Here is a 14,368-nt window from a genome sequence, read left to right as displayed (position 1 = left end):
AATATTTCTGAATAGCCACAATTTAGTTGTAACTCCTGTAAAACGCTCAAGGTCGTTGTTAAAGAAATTCTCAAGTTTTCTGAGTCGTGCCTACGTGCAACCTCTTGCCCATATAGGGAATCATTTCGTCCTCTGACAGATATCCTCTACAAAGCTCCATCGTTGCTCTCTCTCTCTCTCTCTCTCTCTCTCTCTCTCTCTCTCTCTCTCTCTCTTTCTTTCTCTTTCCGCTTTTGTAGGAGCAAGTCCTTCGTCTGAGGTACCCGTTCCTCTTCCAAATCATCCTTCTAATACTCCAGATATTTTGTAGACATGGCCGGGTTGTAAAAGGAGACTTCACATCCGGCCGTCCGCTCAGGCTCCCCTTCCAACATCTCTACTACTCTCAAACACCCAATCCCTTGACCGGGAAGACCAGGGAGCCAGCGATCTCCCCTTAGACTTATTCTCCTAGACCCGTTTACGTGACCCTTCACCCCCACCCATATCCCTTCGCGCCCTCTTGACTGACCACCGCCATCACTGCTGCCTCATACCCTTCGTGCCTCTCTGGACCTCATATCTTTTTGCAAGCCTTCAAACACACACGACATCAGTCATGTTGCTCTTCATGGTGCTGCCTTCCAAACTGCCGAACTTCGTCCATGTCTACCTCCTACAGGTGAGTCATGTTTACCGTGTCCGCACGTACAGAAATCATAGATATAGCTTTACCGGGGCCGGTATAGTATGTGGCCTACGATTTTATTTATTTATTTATTTATTGTATAGTATGTAGCTTACCTTTTGGATGTGGCCTACGAATTTTCTTTAATATAGTATGTGGCCTACGTTTCCAGTTAGGTTAGGTTACGTTGCGTTAGGTTAGGTACCTAACCTAACCTAAGCTAAACTAACCTAATCTTTTTTCAAAATTTTCCTGAGGTAGGACACATTCAAATAGGGTAGGCCACATACTACACCAGTTTCAAAGAGGTAGGCCACATACTATACCAGTTTCAAATAGGGTAGGTCACATACTATACCAGTTTCAAAGAGGTAGGCCACATACTATACCAGTTTCAAAGAGGTAGGCCACATACTATACCAGTTTTAAAGAGGTAAGCCACATACTATACCAGTTTTAAAGAGGTAGGCCACACACTATACTAATTTCAAAGAGGTAGGCCACACACTATACTAGTTTCAAAGAGGTAGGCCACATACTATACCAGTTTTAAAGAGGTAGGCCACATACTATACCAGTTTCAAAGAGGTAGGCCACATACTATACGAGTTTCAAAGAGGTAGGCCACATACTATACCAGTTTTAAAGAGGTAGGCCACATACTATACGAGTTTCAAAGAGGTAGGTCACATACTATACCAGTTTCAAAGAGGTAGGCCACACACTATACCGGCACCCCTTTACCGCGTAACTCAAAGGGCTTCCAATTATTATCCGTGCCAGTTATTTCTGTCTTGAATCTTGTCTTCGACCACGTTTATGTCCTCCTCTGCCTCTCTGTGTTGTTCTGGTCTATCCAGGTTTTTTGTCTTCCTACTCTTTTTAGTTCTTTTGGTCTCCAGCGCATCATCTGCTATAGTAATCTATCTGGGTGCAGACGTAGAATGTGGCGCCAACCATCTTTATTTCACATTAACACTTTATCGATATATATATATATAGATATATATATATATATATATATATATATATATATATATATATATATATATATACACGAGTATATACATAAATAGTATAGGAGGGCAGTAAATTTTCTCTTATACATACTTCATAAAAAATTATGGCTAATTGTGCATTTATTATTTTCTTAAATGTATTTTCCATATGTCTAACTATGGACATATGTTCCATTGAAAAGAGTTTTATGACGTCACTGTAGGAAAATACATCTAAGAAAATAATAAATGCACAATTAGCCATCGCTTTCAATGAAGTGTGTGTGTGTGTGTGTATATATATATATATATATGTATATATATATATATATATATATATATATATATATATATATATATTCATATATATATCTTTGGTTGCCTCAGATATTTTCATTTCTCGCAGTTTTGACATTTGATGTCAGAAACCTCCTTCGATTCTTTGTTCTCAAAGCCACGATAACGTCTAGAACTCTAGATCTAGTTTCGTTGTCATAATAGGACTTTACTCCATAAACAAGAACTGATCTAACCAATATTTTTTATGGATTAGTCTGACTTCAGAATTTAGACAGCATAGTCATTATTTGGTGTCCTCTCTTTAATCGTTCTCTAAATTCGTTTTCATTTGAACCATCATTTTTCGTAAGAGTTGCCTGAATGCTTAGAAAAACACCCCATTCCATTTTTTCTATTAATTTATCCTCAAATATTCATATACCGTGCTACCCTATTTTTGTTTATTTCATATGCCATCAAGTCACGCATTCTCTCCTCAAATCCTCAATTATTATTACCTTTTCCATATTCTGTTTTGCACATTTATTATTATTATTATTATTATTATTATTATTATTATTATTACTATTATTATTGTTATTATTAGCATTGTCATTGTTATTATCATTAACATTAGTATTAGTATATTGCTATTGTTAATAATTATTACTATCATCTAAACAATGAATACATCGTTCGGTGGTTCCCCGCAACCCATTTTGCACACCATTCCTTTGAGAAAGCATACCTGTGAAACTAGTCAAGAATAAACTTAGACTAAGGCTCCTGTGTTTCCTACTCCCACATACGACTTGCCAGAATGTCGCAACATATATATATATATATATTATATATATATGTATATATATATATATATATGTATATATATATATATATATATATATATATATATATATATATATAGTGTCAGTGTGTGGTGTATGTGTGTATGTTTACACATACATACGGACACACGTCTGAGTTATGCTAGCCTATATTTGCAAGTTTCGAACGATCTTAGACCATTGCTAGAGACACGTTAGATGAACGGATGTTGAACAACAAGCCTTGCGTTCATTTTGCCGTTTCCGGTTGAGTTTTTGCATAGAAATGAACGAGGTTGTCTCAGGTTACATCTTCGAAATTCATCCATGCATTCATTCATTTAATCATTCATTCAAGCTGACCACACCCATCCGTCCCTGTAAAACAGTGGGTTATGAATGGGGAAGCTGGAGACGTTTTGGTCCGTAGCGGGTTCGGACGTAAACATAAACAAACGAATGACTATATTACACATGGGGAAATTAGACAAATGTTACATGGAATAAAAGACGGAAATAAATATCTGAACAAACTAATAAAAATAAATTAAAAATAGATCAAATAGATACATAGATATAGTATTAAACAGAAGCAGACGAACAAAATAACCGTTGGTGGAGTTCGAAGATCTTGGTAGCGGTTATGAAGTGCAGACGGCATTTCAAGTATGCTCAACTTCTTCCTCGATCGTGTTCTGCCATTTATATCAGTTTTATGTCTCTTTCTCCCACCTCTCTCTATTTCTACTCTCTTTCTCATACCTCCCTCTCTCTCTCTCTTTAATCCTCATGTGACAGTTTATGAAAGTCTGTAAGAATCCCAAGTTTGCCTAATACACCCCTCCCTCCCTAGACATGCATGTTCGCTTTTCTTGAGCAGTATGCAGCTCCAGAAAGAAGAAATTTAGTTGTCGCATCACGTATGGGGTATTGATTGCACATGTTTTAGACTGTCAGTATTATCTGTTTATTTTATTTATTTGTCTGTTTATTCATTAAGTTATTTGTGTATTTATTTATTCATTATGTATTTGTGTTTTCATTTATTAATTATTTTTCCCAATATATCAATTATTTGTCTATTTGCCTATGTATTTATCTATTTGTTTATTTATGTATTTATTTATAAAGGGAAAATATATTTTGAGATATCTAATGACTTTTTCATTTACCAGGAATAAGTATAAATAGTTCTCCCCTCCATAAAATTGATTAAAGTGGATATAAGTTGTAGTATATAATATATACTTTCATATTTTTTATGTTTCCGTTGAAAATATAGGGACACAGGAAAGTAAATGACACATCGGAATATTTTACCTGGGCCACACTATCAGTTGAAATAGTCACTTTGTAAAATTTGTTGGTCAACAGAGGTCAAAAGGTAAAAAAAAAAATAATGAATCTATTTTCAAAGCTAAGGACTCATTGACGAAAATAAAAATCTACAAATGCCATGAAATAACTACCTTAAATGCTATCTTAAACACAGTCTGTGTGTGTGTGTATGTGTGTGTGTGACATAGACTGTTGTTGGAGACATCACTGCGATGATGAAATAATGCAGTACCAGCCTGATGAAGCAGTGGTGGTGTGCAGAGGATGTAACGACCTCGAGGGGATAGGACTGGTCCTGCAGTGGATTCTACATTCACTTCGGACTTGGCGAAGTCGGCATGATGGACTGGGTGGGGAGCCATCTGCCTCCTCTGAGACAACACAGAGAAGAACGCACGTCAGTAGCGGGTAGTTGACAAGTGTTAGAAGCGCTGGTGAACTATAGTCCATAACAATAATAACAATAGAGGAGGTTGTAATCTCATTCTCAGAATGAGCAGTCAACATTTAAGGGACTATGACATCCTTACGGACGAGCATCACGTAACATTATGATTGAAGACTATGCACCCCTCTTTAAAAAATATCACATTTAATTTCTACCATCCTCCCTTTCTACTCCATTGAAATTATCCTTTACTATCGATATGATTCCAACGCTTCAGCGCGATATTTACCCCAGGTATAAAAGCGCTGGTTATGGTTCCAAAATAAATATTGTTTGTTTCTATAAGCGGGTTGAATTTACTGGTCAAACGTTTTATTTTGGCTGGGACCCTGCTTCTCTATGCCCAGACCTTTATCTCATTTGGTACAGTTAGCTTTCATACAGCGTTCTAGCTAGGTAATGCTGTTTCATCATATTTCCTTGAAATGCTTAACCTACTCCTATTTTTTGCTCTCACGTCTTTATCATCTTTTCTTCTCTTTCTGCCCTGCGCATCTGACAACGTCTTTATTATAATGCCGACCCGACATGTTACATCCATTGTTATGCATCCTGTTGAGCCAGTCAGTAATGAACGTCTAAACAAGCTAATCTTTTAAATGTTGTTTTCTTATGTTTATGTATCAACGGGCTTTATCTCTCGTCATGAGCTCATGCAAACCTGCACATGCTATCATTGACACGAAAGTGCTAATTGCTAAACCCAATCATTATTTTCCCATGAATAATAGGGCATATGCTACAGATAGAATTAAAATACAGGTATAATCATTATTTCCAAAAATATCGAGTAAGACGTAAACTGTTTGCCGTGATTAATATCTTTACAGAAGACTTGGTATCAAGGACGGTTAGAATACGTAAGATCCGCACCCCGCTATAGTGGACGTTGTACCACGTAGGTAACTTTAAGGTGGTCATTTAAAATAATTCCTTCATATTACTGCCTCGGATAGTGGTTACCCAAAGAGGTGTAACTCCATTAATGAAATTATAAGTAATGGACGAAGCAGAAGTACTTTCGTTGAGTTTTAACCAAGAGATGTTCGTCATGCAAGTTGCATTGCCACTTAGTCCATTACAAGCTATTTATTATGGGTCAGATTATGTGAGATTTTTAGTACTTCCCGCGCATGAACAATAAGGGACATAGTAAAAATTGATCTTATAATACTATCGTTTGTGAACGTTGTGTACGCTCTGCATTCGAATTCCTGAGGAAGCTAGTTTATCTTATTTTATTTATTTATTCATTAATTTTCCACAGTGATATCAGGTTTATTCTTGGTCCTGGAAATATGAACAACGCATCGATGGAGGACTAAAGGGCTTTCACGGGCTTCATTAATGCTGACAGTTGAGAATTCGTTTGAGTACAAACGAATTCGGTTACAGTATTTTATTCTTCAAATCTTCAAATTCCAAGTTATCTCCCCGCCATATATAGCAAAGCTGAATGATAAACCAAGAGATTGTAAATCTATACGAATGTTAGAGATACTGTTGAAATGTTCTGAGAGAAGTCTAGAATTCCGGAAGCGAAGTCTTATTCAAGTTATTCAAATGAAGGTTGGAGGTGGGGTATAGGAGGAAAAATAGCCCAGTGTGACAACCCCTCAAGACACTGTTAGAGTAACGGCGTGGATGGAATCAATCCAAGCTTTGGTAGCGCCTTCTCGAGTGTGGATGCAACAGCCTGGCTGCATTTTGACCAGCTCGGTCGAGCGCCTAGATCGATACTGCCGCACGCTCTCTGGCTGTCAGCTCGGTACAAGAATTAATCACTCAGTCAATCAATTAGCCATTTCGAGTATATTGCTAAACAAAGGCATCACTGATACCATTCCATGACTCACACGACCGCGTCAGCCTCTGCCACGTCACTCCTGCCAAGAGGTGGTAATTCGATGTTGATGTTTCTGCCGCCATATTGACGCAGAAAACGCATTAGGGCAAATCCATAAGTGAGGGAAACTTCAACGTTAAATTTGCTGAAATGGAGGTGTAATAGTACTTGACTGAAATTGGACGTTTGGGATGATTTATTTTTCTTCTAGTGGTAATGTACAACTTTTCTCACAGCAGTGGGAAATATATAGTTGCAACGAAGCCTGGGAGCTAGAGAATTGTTTTGCGTTTTACCGTTAATTATGTATTTAAAATTATATCACTCCCCTTTCTCCGTCCGATGCCAAAGGAAAGTACATAAAGTTTGGTTTTAATATAGAATACCTAATACTAAGAAATTATGCACAAATAAAAAGGTAATGATTATCGGTAGAATGTAGTGATGTAAAATATGAATTTAGAAGCTCAAATATACTTTTTATAGATACAAGAAAACAAAAAATTCGAGAGCCCAAGGCTAATAGAAGGAAATACCTAAAGACATACAACCCAAAAAAATAATCTATAGTAACGAACAAAATTATTAAATGTACATAGTGTGTGTGACAAATATGTTTTATTTCATTGCAAAAGTCAACAAAGAAACAAGTATACAGTATGGATATTTTTCACAGCAGATTTATCTTGTTTAAAACACATTATTTTGTATCTGGTTCTGTGATTTTTTCCACTCTTGTATACATTATACTTTAGTTAATAATGATGATGGTAATGATGATAACAGTAATAATATTAATACTAATAATAGTAATTATCATTACAATAATAATGATGATAAAGATAATGTTAATGATAAAAATTATAATGATAATGATAACAATGAATCCCCTATAATAATGAATAAATAATAAACAATAATTTCCTACAATGTAAATATACATACATGCATATATACAAACAACACATACATGCATACATACATACATACATACATACATACATACATACGTACATACATATATACATATACATGCATACGTTCATACATACGTATATACAGTGCATTCATATATCCACACACGACTCGATGGCGATGGTAGGGTTCCCGGCCGCCACTACGGCGGTCCAGGTTCGAATCCCGCCCAGGGCTGAAATAATTTCAGTATCGCTGCGCTACGAGTCAATACTCCAACTCTCGTGGGCGGGGAGTTGGGTGTGCGTGTGTGCGTGCAAGGTCACAGCATTACCCATAGATCGGTTATATATGAGCTCTGAGCTCTCTTTCGGGAGGAAAATAGCTGTCGATCACGAGTCCAACACGTGATCCAAGACTATTGTGGTGAATCACACACAAACACGTGTCTCTAGTTGTGGACGGGCATCTGATTAAGTGTATGACGTCACATCTGAATCGCGTGTAACATCCATGACGTCACACGTGGGCTACATGGAAAATCCATGACGTCATACCTGGGTCACATATAACACATGACGTCACAGTTTTATTGCGAGAACCGTCTGTGGCATCAAATGTGGGTCACGTGTAATATCAGTGACGTCACAGCAAGTCACTCCCCCGAAGTCCAATAAAGTATGGTCTAGATCCCCGTAGTCGCTCGTGATTTTTTTTCATGAAGTTGCTAACCAACAAACCAACAAACACGACCGAAAACTTGACCTCCTTGTCGAAGGTAATAATGACAATACCAATAATGATAATAATTGGAAAAATGATGATAGTGATAAAAATAATACATACATATACCAAGGGGTCCCCCCCCCCTTACAAGGGAGATAGCCAAAGTCGAAAGCATAAATCCATTCCCATCCATTTCACCCCCACAAACTCCACTCCCATTCACCATCCCTTCCTCCCTCTCTCTTTTCTTGGCTCCTCCTAGATGACGGGTCATCCTTGCATCTCGCCCACCGCTCTGGGTCAGAAGCAATGGAGCAAGACACGGCACATCCACAGCAAGGCCACTTCACTTAATCGGCGACCCTCCCCCCCTCTCCGTCCCTTCATGCAGAAAAAGAGAAGACGGGGAGAAATCCCTTCGGGCTGCGTCAAAATATCATTCACACATACTCCCTCACCCCCCATCCCCCACCCACTCCCTTCCATGCATCACAGCATCATCTATACACAACCATTCTCCACTCACCCCTATCTTCTGTCTTCTCCCTTCCTTCCTCAATAGACATTCCCCTCTTTCCCAATGCCCCTTTCCTCACATCCATCCATCTCATTCTTGATCGCCCCTTCATGTTCACTCCTCCACCTCTGCCTTCCACACCTCTTTTTATTAACTTTTCTTCGCCCATTCTGTCCGTGTGTCCAAACCATCCCGACACTCTTTCATCAACCCTATTTCCCAACTCCCTTTCCACCCCCGCTCTCCTCCTCACCTCCTCTTTTCTCACTCTATCCAGCCTAATAATAGTAATAGAAAATAATAACAATGGTAATGATAATGGTAATAATAGTAATAATGATGACAGTTATAATAATAATGATGATAATTATTTACATGAATATAATAAAATCCAGTATGAATGTACAAACTTCATAATTTTATTGTTAAAAAAGTGGTGCCCCAAACGTCCGCTGTCGCGAACGGTATGGATTAACCAAGAGATTCCCTCACGACTTTTTCCAGCTCCCATCCATTGCCTCCCACTATGTATAAATAATCATGTTTCTTTCACCATTGTATGTACCCTGAGGATGTCTGAATAGACGAAAGCGCTCGGTCAACAATATATTTATTATTTTCCTTTGTGTTTTTTCTGCATATATATATATATATATATATATATATATATATATATATATATATATATATATATATATATATATATATGGGTATAGGGTGAATGTTTCTGTTTTGACTCGATCCTTCTCATAAGGAGCAAGCTTTTGGTGTTATGCATGGATGCAATTTTTCGGTAAAAGTGGATTCCCTGAATCCTTTAACACAAAACCTAACCCAAACCGAATACAAACGTCCGGTGGTAGTCAGATTGAAATAAGTAGATTCTTCACCGTACTGAAAGTACTTGAGACAGCTTTTAGCCCCCCCCCCCCCCCCCGGCATCCGTTAGAGTTGGAGTCGCCCTTTGATCCAGCTACAGAGATGCAACGCCAATTTATTAATTTTGTTTTCACGATAAGATTCTGAGCTTGATATCAGATTTAACAGATGCCTCGAAGTATCTGACCGATTTATTAATTCTTTCTCTTAAAAGAACAACTTCGGAATATGTGAGACACTGCTTCTGACCCAGGGCAGTGGACAAGGTGCAAGGATGACCCGTCATTCAGGAGGTGCTAAGATAAGAGGGAGGGTGGAGGGGTGTGGAGTGTATTCAGGGGTGGAATGGGTGGGATTGATTTTGTGCCTTTTTCTTTTTGGCTACCTCCCTTGTAAGGGGGAAAAAGCCTTGGTATATGTATGTATGTATGTATTGATTTGATTTGCTTATCGCTTGTCGTTTGGTAGTTATTGAGTACGTTTATCATGCATTGATAGATGTGTTTTTCGTGTTTTCTGTGCCTATGTGCAGTCATCAACGCTTTTTGTTCTTATAACTTGCATTTTCCAAATTTCATCGAAAGATCCAAATTACATGAAAAAAGTGACGCGTATTATGGTAACGGCTGATTGTAGAGAGAGAGAGAGAGAGAGAGAGAGAGAGAGAGAGAGAGAGAGCGAGAGAAGAAAGAAATTGACGTGCAGAATCTTTTCAGTAACTCATGCACTCCGCATTTGATCTTAAATAATTGGTCTTATCCTGATACTCTTTGTCCATAAACCTTATTTCTGTTATATATTTGTTCCCTGATACACTTGCTCCCTTGTATAATTGCTCCCCTGTATGCTTACTCCCTTATATACTTGCTCCCTTGTATACATGCTCCCTTATATAAATTCTCCCTTGTTTTTTTGTTCACTTGTATTCTTAGTCCAGCGTTTCTCTACCAGGGTTCCCCGGAACCCTAAGGTTCCGCAAAAGGTCCCTAAGGGTTCCGCGAGAACAAGTGAGATAAGCTAATGCACTTTTGATTTCTTATTTAATTTCATACACGTGATATAATTAAACACGCACGACATATTCTTTGTTATTGTAATAGTGTAATACAGACATCATCCTATCCTATTATTACGATGAAAATAAAATGGGAAATACATGGTAATGTTTTTTTTGTGCAGGGGTTTCTTGAGACATGCAATTTATTTTAAAGGTTACGCAAGGGTAAAAAGGTTGAGAAACGCTGCCTTAGTCCATTATATAATTGCTCCTTTGTATAATTGCTACCTTACACTCCTAGGGTCACACCATACCCAGGCGCCTGGGTATAGGGCATTGTCTGCATGTTTTGTGCATTTAGTATTTCAGGTACTTCAATGACAACCCTACGGACCAGAGGTACGAAACATGTTCTTGGAGACTGATCTCCGCCCACAGAGGAATGGTGGCCGCTTTTTTTTTTTTTTTTTTTTTTGTCCTTTCTGTTACACTCTCCTTTGCCATAGCGATATTTTCCCCAAGGATAGAAGCGCTGGTTATTGGCCACAACCCAGTTCCAACCACAACACCGGTTATCCAAGTGGATCAAAGGCTTTAACAAGGGCGACGCAAACAAGGTCATCATTTTAATACAACAGGGCAGGACTCGCAGTAATTGATTTAAATTGGACAAATTTAGATTTAAGAAGGAACTAGGAAAGAATTGGTTTACTAATAGGGTGGTCAACGAATGGAATAGACTTAGTAACCATGTAGTAAGCGCTGAAGCTATCGGTTGTGTTAAGAAACGGTTAGACGACTTTATGGATGGGGATGACATGTGGCAATATATATGGAACTGCCTAGTGTAGGCCTTATGGTCTCTTACAGTCTCCTTCATTCTTATGTTCTTATGTAATCTACCTCCCCCTTCACAGCCAACCAGTGTTGCCAACTGTGATCTTTGCCAGTCCCCACAAATGAGACTTTTTCCACAAAATTCCCACAAGGAAATCTGGATTTCCACATTTTATTCCCACAAAAAGAAGGAATTATTGTATACACAAATAAGTTCCTTGCAACATATAATTTGCTCACAAAGCATCCCATGTGAGCAAATTTCTCAGACACAAATTTGTGGAAAATTTTTCCCATCCCATGTGAGTAAATTTCTCAGACACAAATTTGTGGAAAATTTCCCCCCACAAAATGGCGTCGGTGCAACCGGCCTACTTTATGCCCTTGTGGTGACTCATGTCTTTTCTCGCTTCCTGCAGGAGGGGATGCTGGAGGGAATGTCCAGGCGCGCCTTTGGGTCTTCGAGTGGGACGTACAACGTGCGAGCCTCCGAGCTGGCGCGACAAAAGGCTCTCAAGACCCTTCGTGTTCAAGTTGTCTTTCTCGATGACTCGACGCAAGTCTTCGAGATCGAGGTAAGTTAGGTTTTGCATCCGGATCTTGGGCATTTGTAATTGAGGAATCTGCGGGTCATGCGGAACCTAGCCTAATCTAACCCTAACCTAACATAACCCTAACCTAACCTAACCCTAACGTAACCTAACCCTAACCTAATATAACCCTAACCTAACATAACCCTAACCTAACCTAACCGAACCCTAACATAACCTAACCTAACCCTAACCTAACCTAGCGAAATTTGCGGATCATGCGGAACTAACCTAACCCTAACCTACCTAACCCAACCTAACTTACCTACTCTAACATAACCTAACCCTAACCTAACGTAACGTAACGTAACGTAACGTAACCTAATCCTAACCTAATCGAACCTAACCGAACCTAAATTAACCAAACCTAACCTAACCTAATCGAACCTAACCGAACCTAATCTAACCAAACCTAACCTAACCTAATCGAAGCTAACCGAACCTAATCTAACCAGACCTAACCTAACCTGACCTAACCTAGCGGAATTTGCAGATCATGTGGAACCTAACCTAACATATCCTAACCCTAACCTAACATAACCTAACCTACCTAACGCAACGTAACCTAACCCTAACCTAGCGGAATTTGCGGATCATGCGGAACCTAACCTAACCCTAACCTAACTCTAACCTAACCTAATGTAACATGATTTAACCTTAACTTAACCTAACCTAACCTAACCGAAGCTAACATAACCCTAACCTAACGTCTTCGCGCCTTATACGCAAATTCCGCAAGTCCGCAAATTATAAATGCCTCTGAAAAAACTAAATAATAATCTTGATGGTGTTGACCCCGAACTGAATGGAAAGGGAAAATCATACGACAGTGGGCGTAATAAAACGTATGCAAGTCAGGTAAGGTATTCAGAAGGTTTAGTCTTTCCCGCCCAGATTGATATGTTTATGGTCGTCAGGGGATTAGTTGAGAATGCATTTTTGATGAAACCGTAATTCACATTAAAAAAAAAAAAAAAAAAAATTATAATGGTAATAGTAAAAAATATAGTAATAATGATAATGATAATAAGAGTAGTAATAATATGATAATAATAATAATAATAATATAATGATAACATTAAATTGATAATAATTATAATAGATTAATAGAAATAATTATAATGATAATTAATAATAATAATAGTAATGATAAATAAGTAAACAAATAGATAAGTAAATAACTAACTAGATAAATGGGTAGATAAATTATATCCGTGATCCCTTTCATTTATTCTTCGACAGATTTTTTAGTTCTGTCGAACCACTTCCCCATCATATTCACTTTCACATTATATTAAAATAAAAAAAGAAAGAAATATTTTCTCTTCAGTATTTTTATCACTTTCTCAAAGTTCAATGACGAGAATAATGAAATAGACAAGTTTAAATTAATCTGGAATATTTAGGAAAGAAACCTGGATCAATTTCGCTCTCACAGACAATTACCAATATAAAACTGACCCGATGGAAATGTCGTGTCGCTATTGAGATTTTTGTGTTGGTTCAAAGTGTGCCGAGTGGATGGTTAGCTTTGCATCGTGCTCAGAAGTGGTGAGTCCATGCGCAAACTGAAACGCAGAGGTCACAGAGCAATGGCAGACTTCCTGTTGGTGAATTGAAGTACAATTTGAACTTCTCTCCCACTTGAAGTGCTGAGGTAGTACATCTAGAAGCATTTCAAATGAAAGAGAAAAATCGAAACTGTATTTCAATTGAGCAACAGTAAGTCTGTCTTTGCTCTGTACTGCATCGCCTGTCCTGCATGCGTCTCAGTTTGCGCTTAACCACTTGAATACGATGATGCCGGCGTCGGCGTCCTGGTTATATTTATTTTGTAGTTGTAGCTGACTTCCGTATTCCGGGAACAGGTTTGATCACGTTTTCTGTGACATTATATTCGGGGGTGAAAAAGAACAAGTAGCTTGATAGCAATAACTCAGTATTTTGTAATGCGCGTATTGTGATGCATCATCGTACATCAGGCAACCTGATGTACGTGCGAATATTTGACTCGTATTTAAGAGGAGCTAATGGTGGCTTCTGTTGCCCTGGAAGTTGACAAAAGGCAAAGGATATTGGTCGCGCCTAAACACCATTTTCTAGGCCCTCCAAAATATTGAAAGTTTATCTTGGGGGTGGGGGTGGGGGGTTCAGCTTACCCCTAAGGATAATCACCTTCAGTTTGGAAACTACCAAAGGGAAACATGTATACCTATCAAAATAAACATCATGTGTGGACGGGGCCTTTATTAGTATGACGTTTCGCTTATTACAGCTCCATCAATTAGGAGAACGGTGGGAGATCATTAGAGCCTAGGAAAGGCTTTCTATCTTTCTCTCCCTGTCTCTTCCCTCTCCACTCTCTCCCTCCTTCTCCCTCCCCCTCCCCATCCTCCCTCTCCCTCTCCCTCCCTCTCCCTCTCCCTCCCTCTCCCTCTCTCTCTCTCTCTCTCTCTCTCTCTCTCTCTCTCTCTCTCTCCCCCCAAGGGGAGTTCTTTAGCTACATT

At 38.5% G+C, this 14,368-nt stretch overlaps 1 protein-coding gene across 5 annotated transcripts in view; it reads left to right on the top strand.

The window, feature by feature from the left end:
* Positions 1–14,368, top strand: part of LOC143034595 (tyrosine-protein phosphatase non-receptor type 4-like) — a 279,323-nt gene that overhangs the window by 66,485 nt on the left and 198,470 nt on the right. For 2 of the 5 annotated variants that reach the window (XM_076200888.1, XM_076200887.1), the window contains one exon: positions 11,691–11,846. In XM_076200888.1, the coding sequence (XP_076057003.1) occupies positions 11,697–11,846 (150 nt within the window). In that variant the 5' untranslated portion in view covers positions 11,691–11,696. Of the gene's footprint in view, positions 1–241; positions 662–11,690; positions 11,847–14,368 lie in introns of those variants that run through there. The other 3 variants (XM_076200885.1, XM_076200886.1, XM_076200889.1) reach the window with 3 other exon arrangements.

Source organism: Oratosquilla oratoria, chromosome 17 (assembly GCF_046742065.1).
Source record: "Oratosquilla oratoria isolate Oo_2021 chromosome 17, ASM4674206v1, whole genome shotgun sequence".
Lineage (NCBI taxonomy): Eukaryota > Metazoa > Arthropoda > Malacostraca > Stomatopoda > Squillidae > Oratosquilla > Oratosquilla oratoria.
The sequence above is the reverse complement of the archived record's forward strand: the minus strand, read 5'-3'. Positions and strand labels throughout refer to the sequence as shown.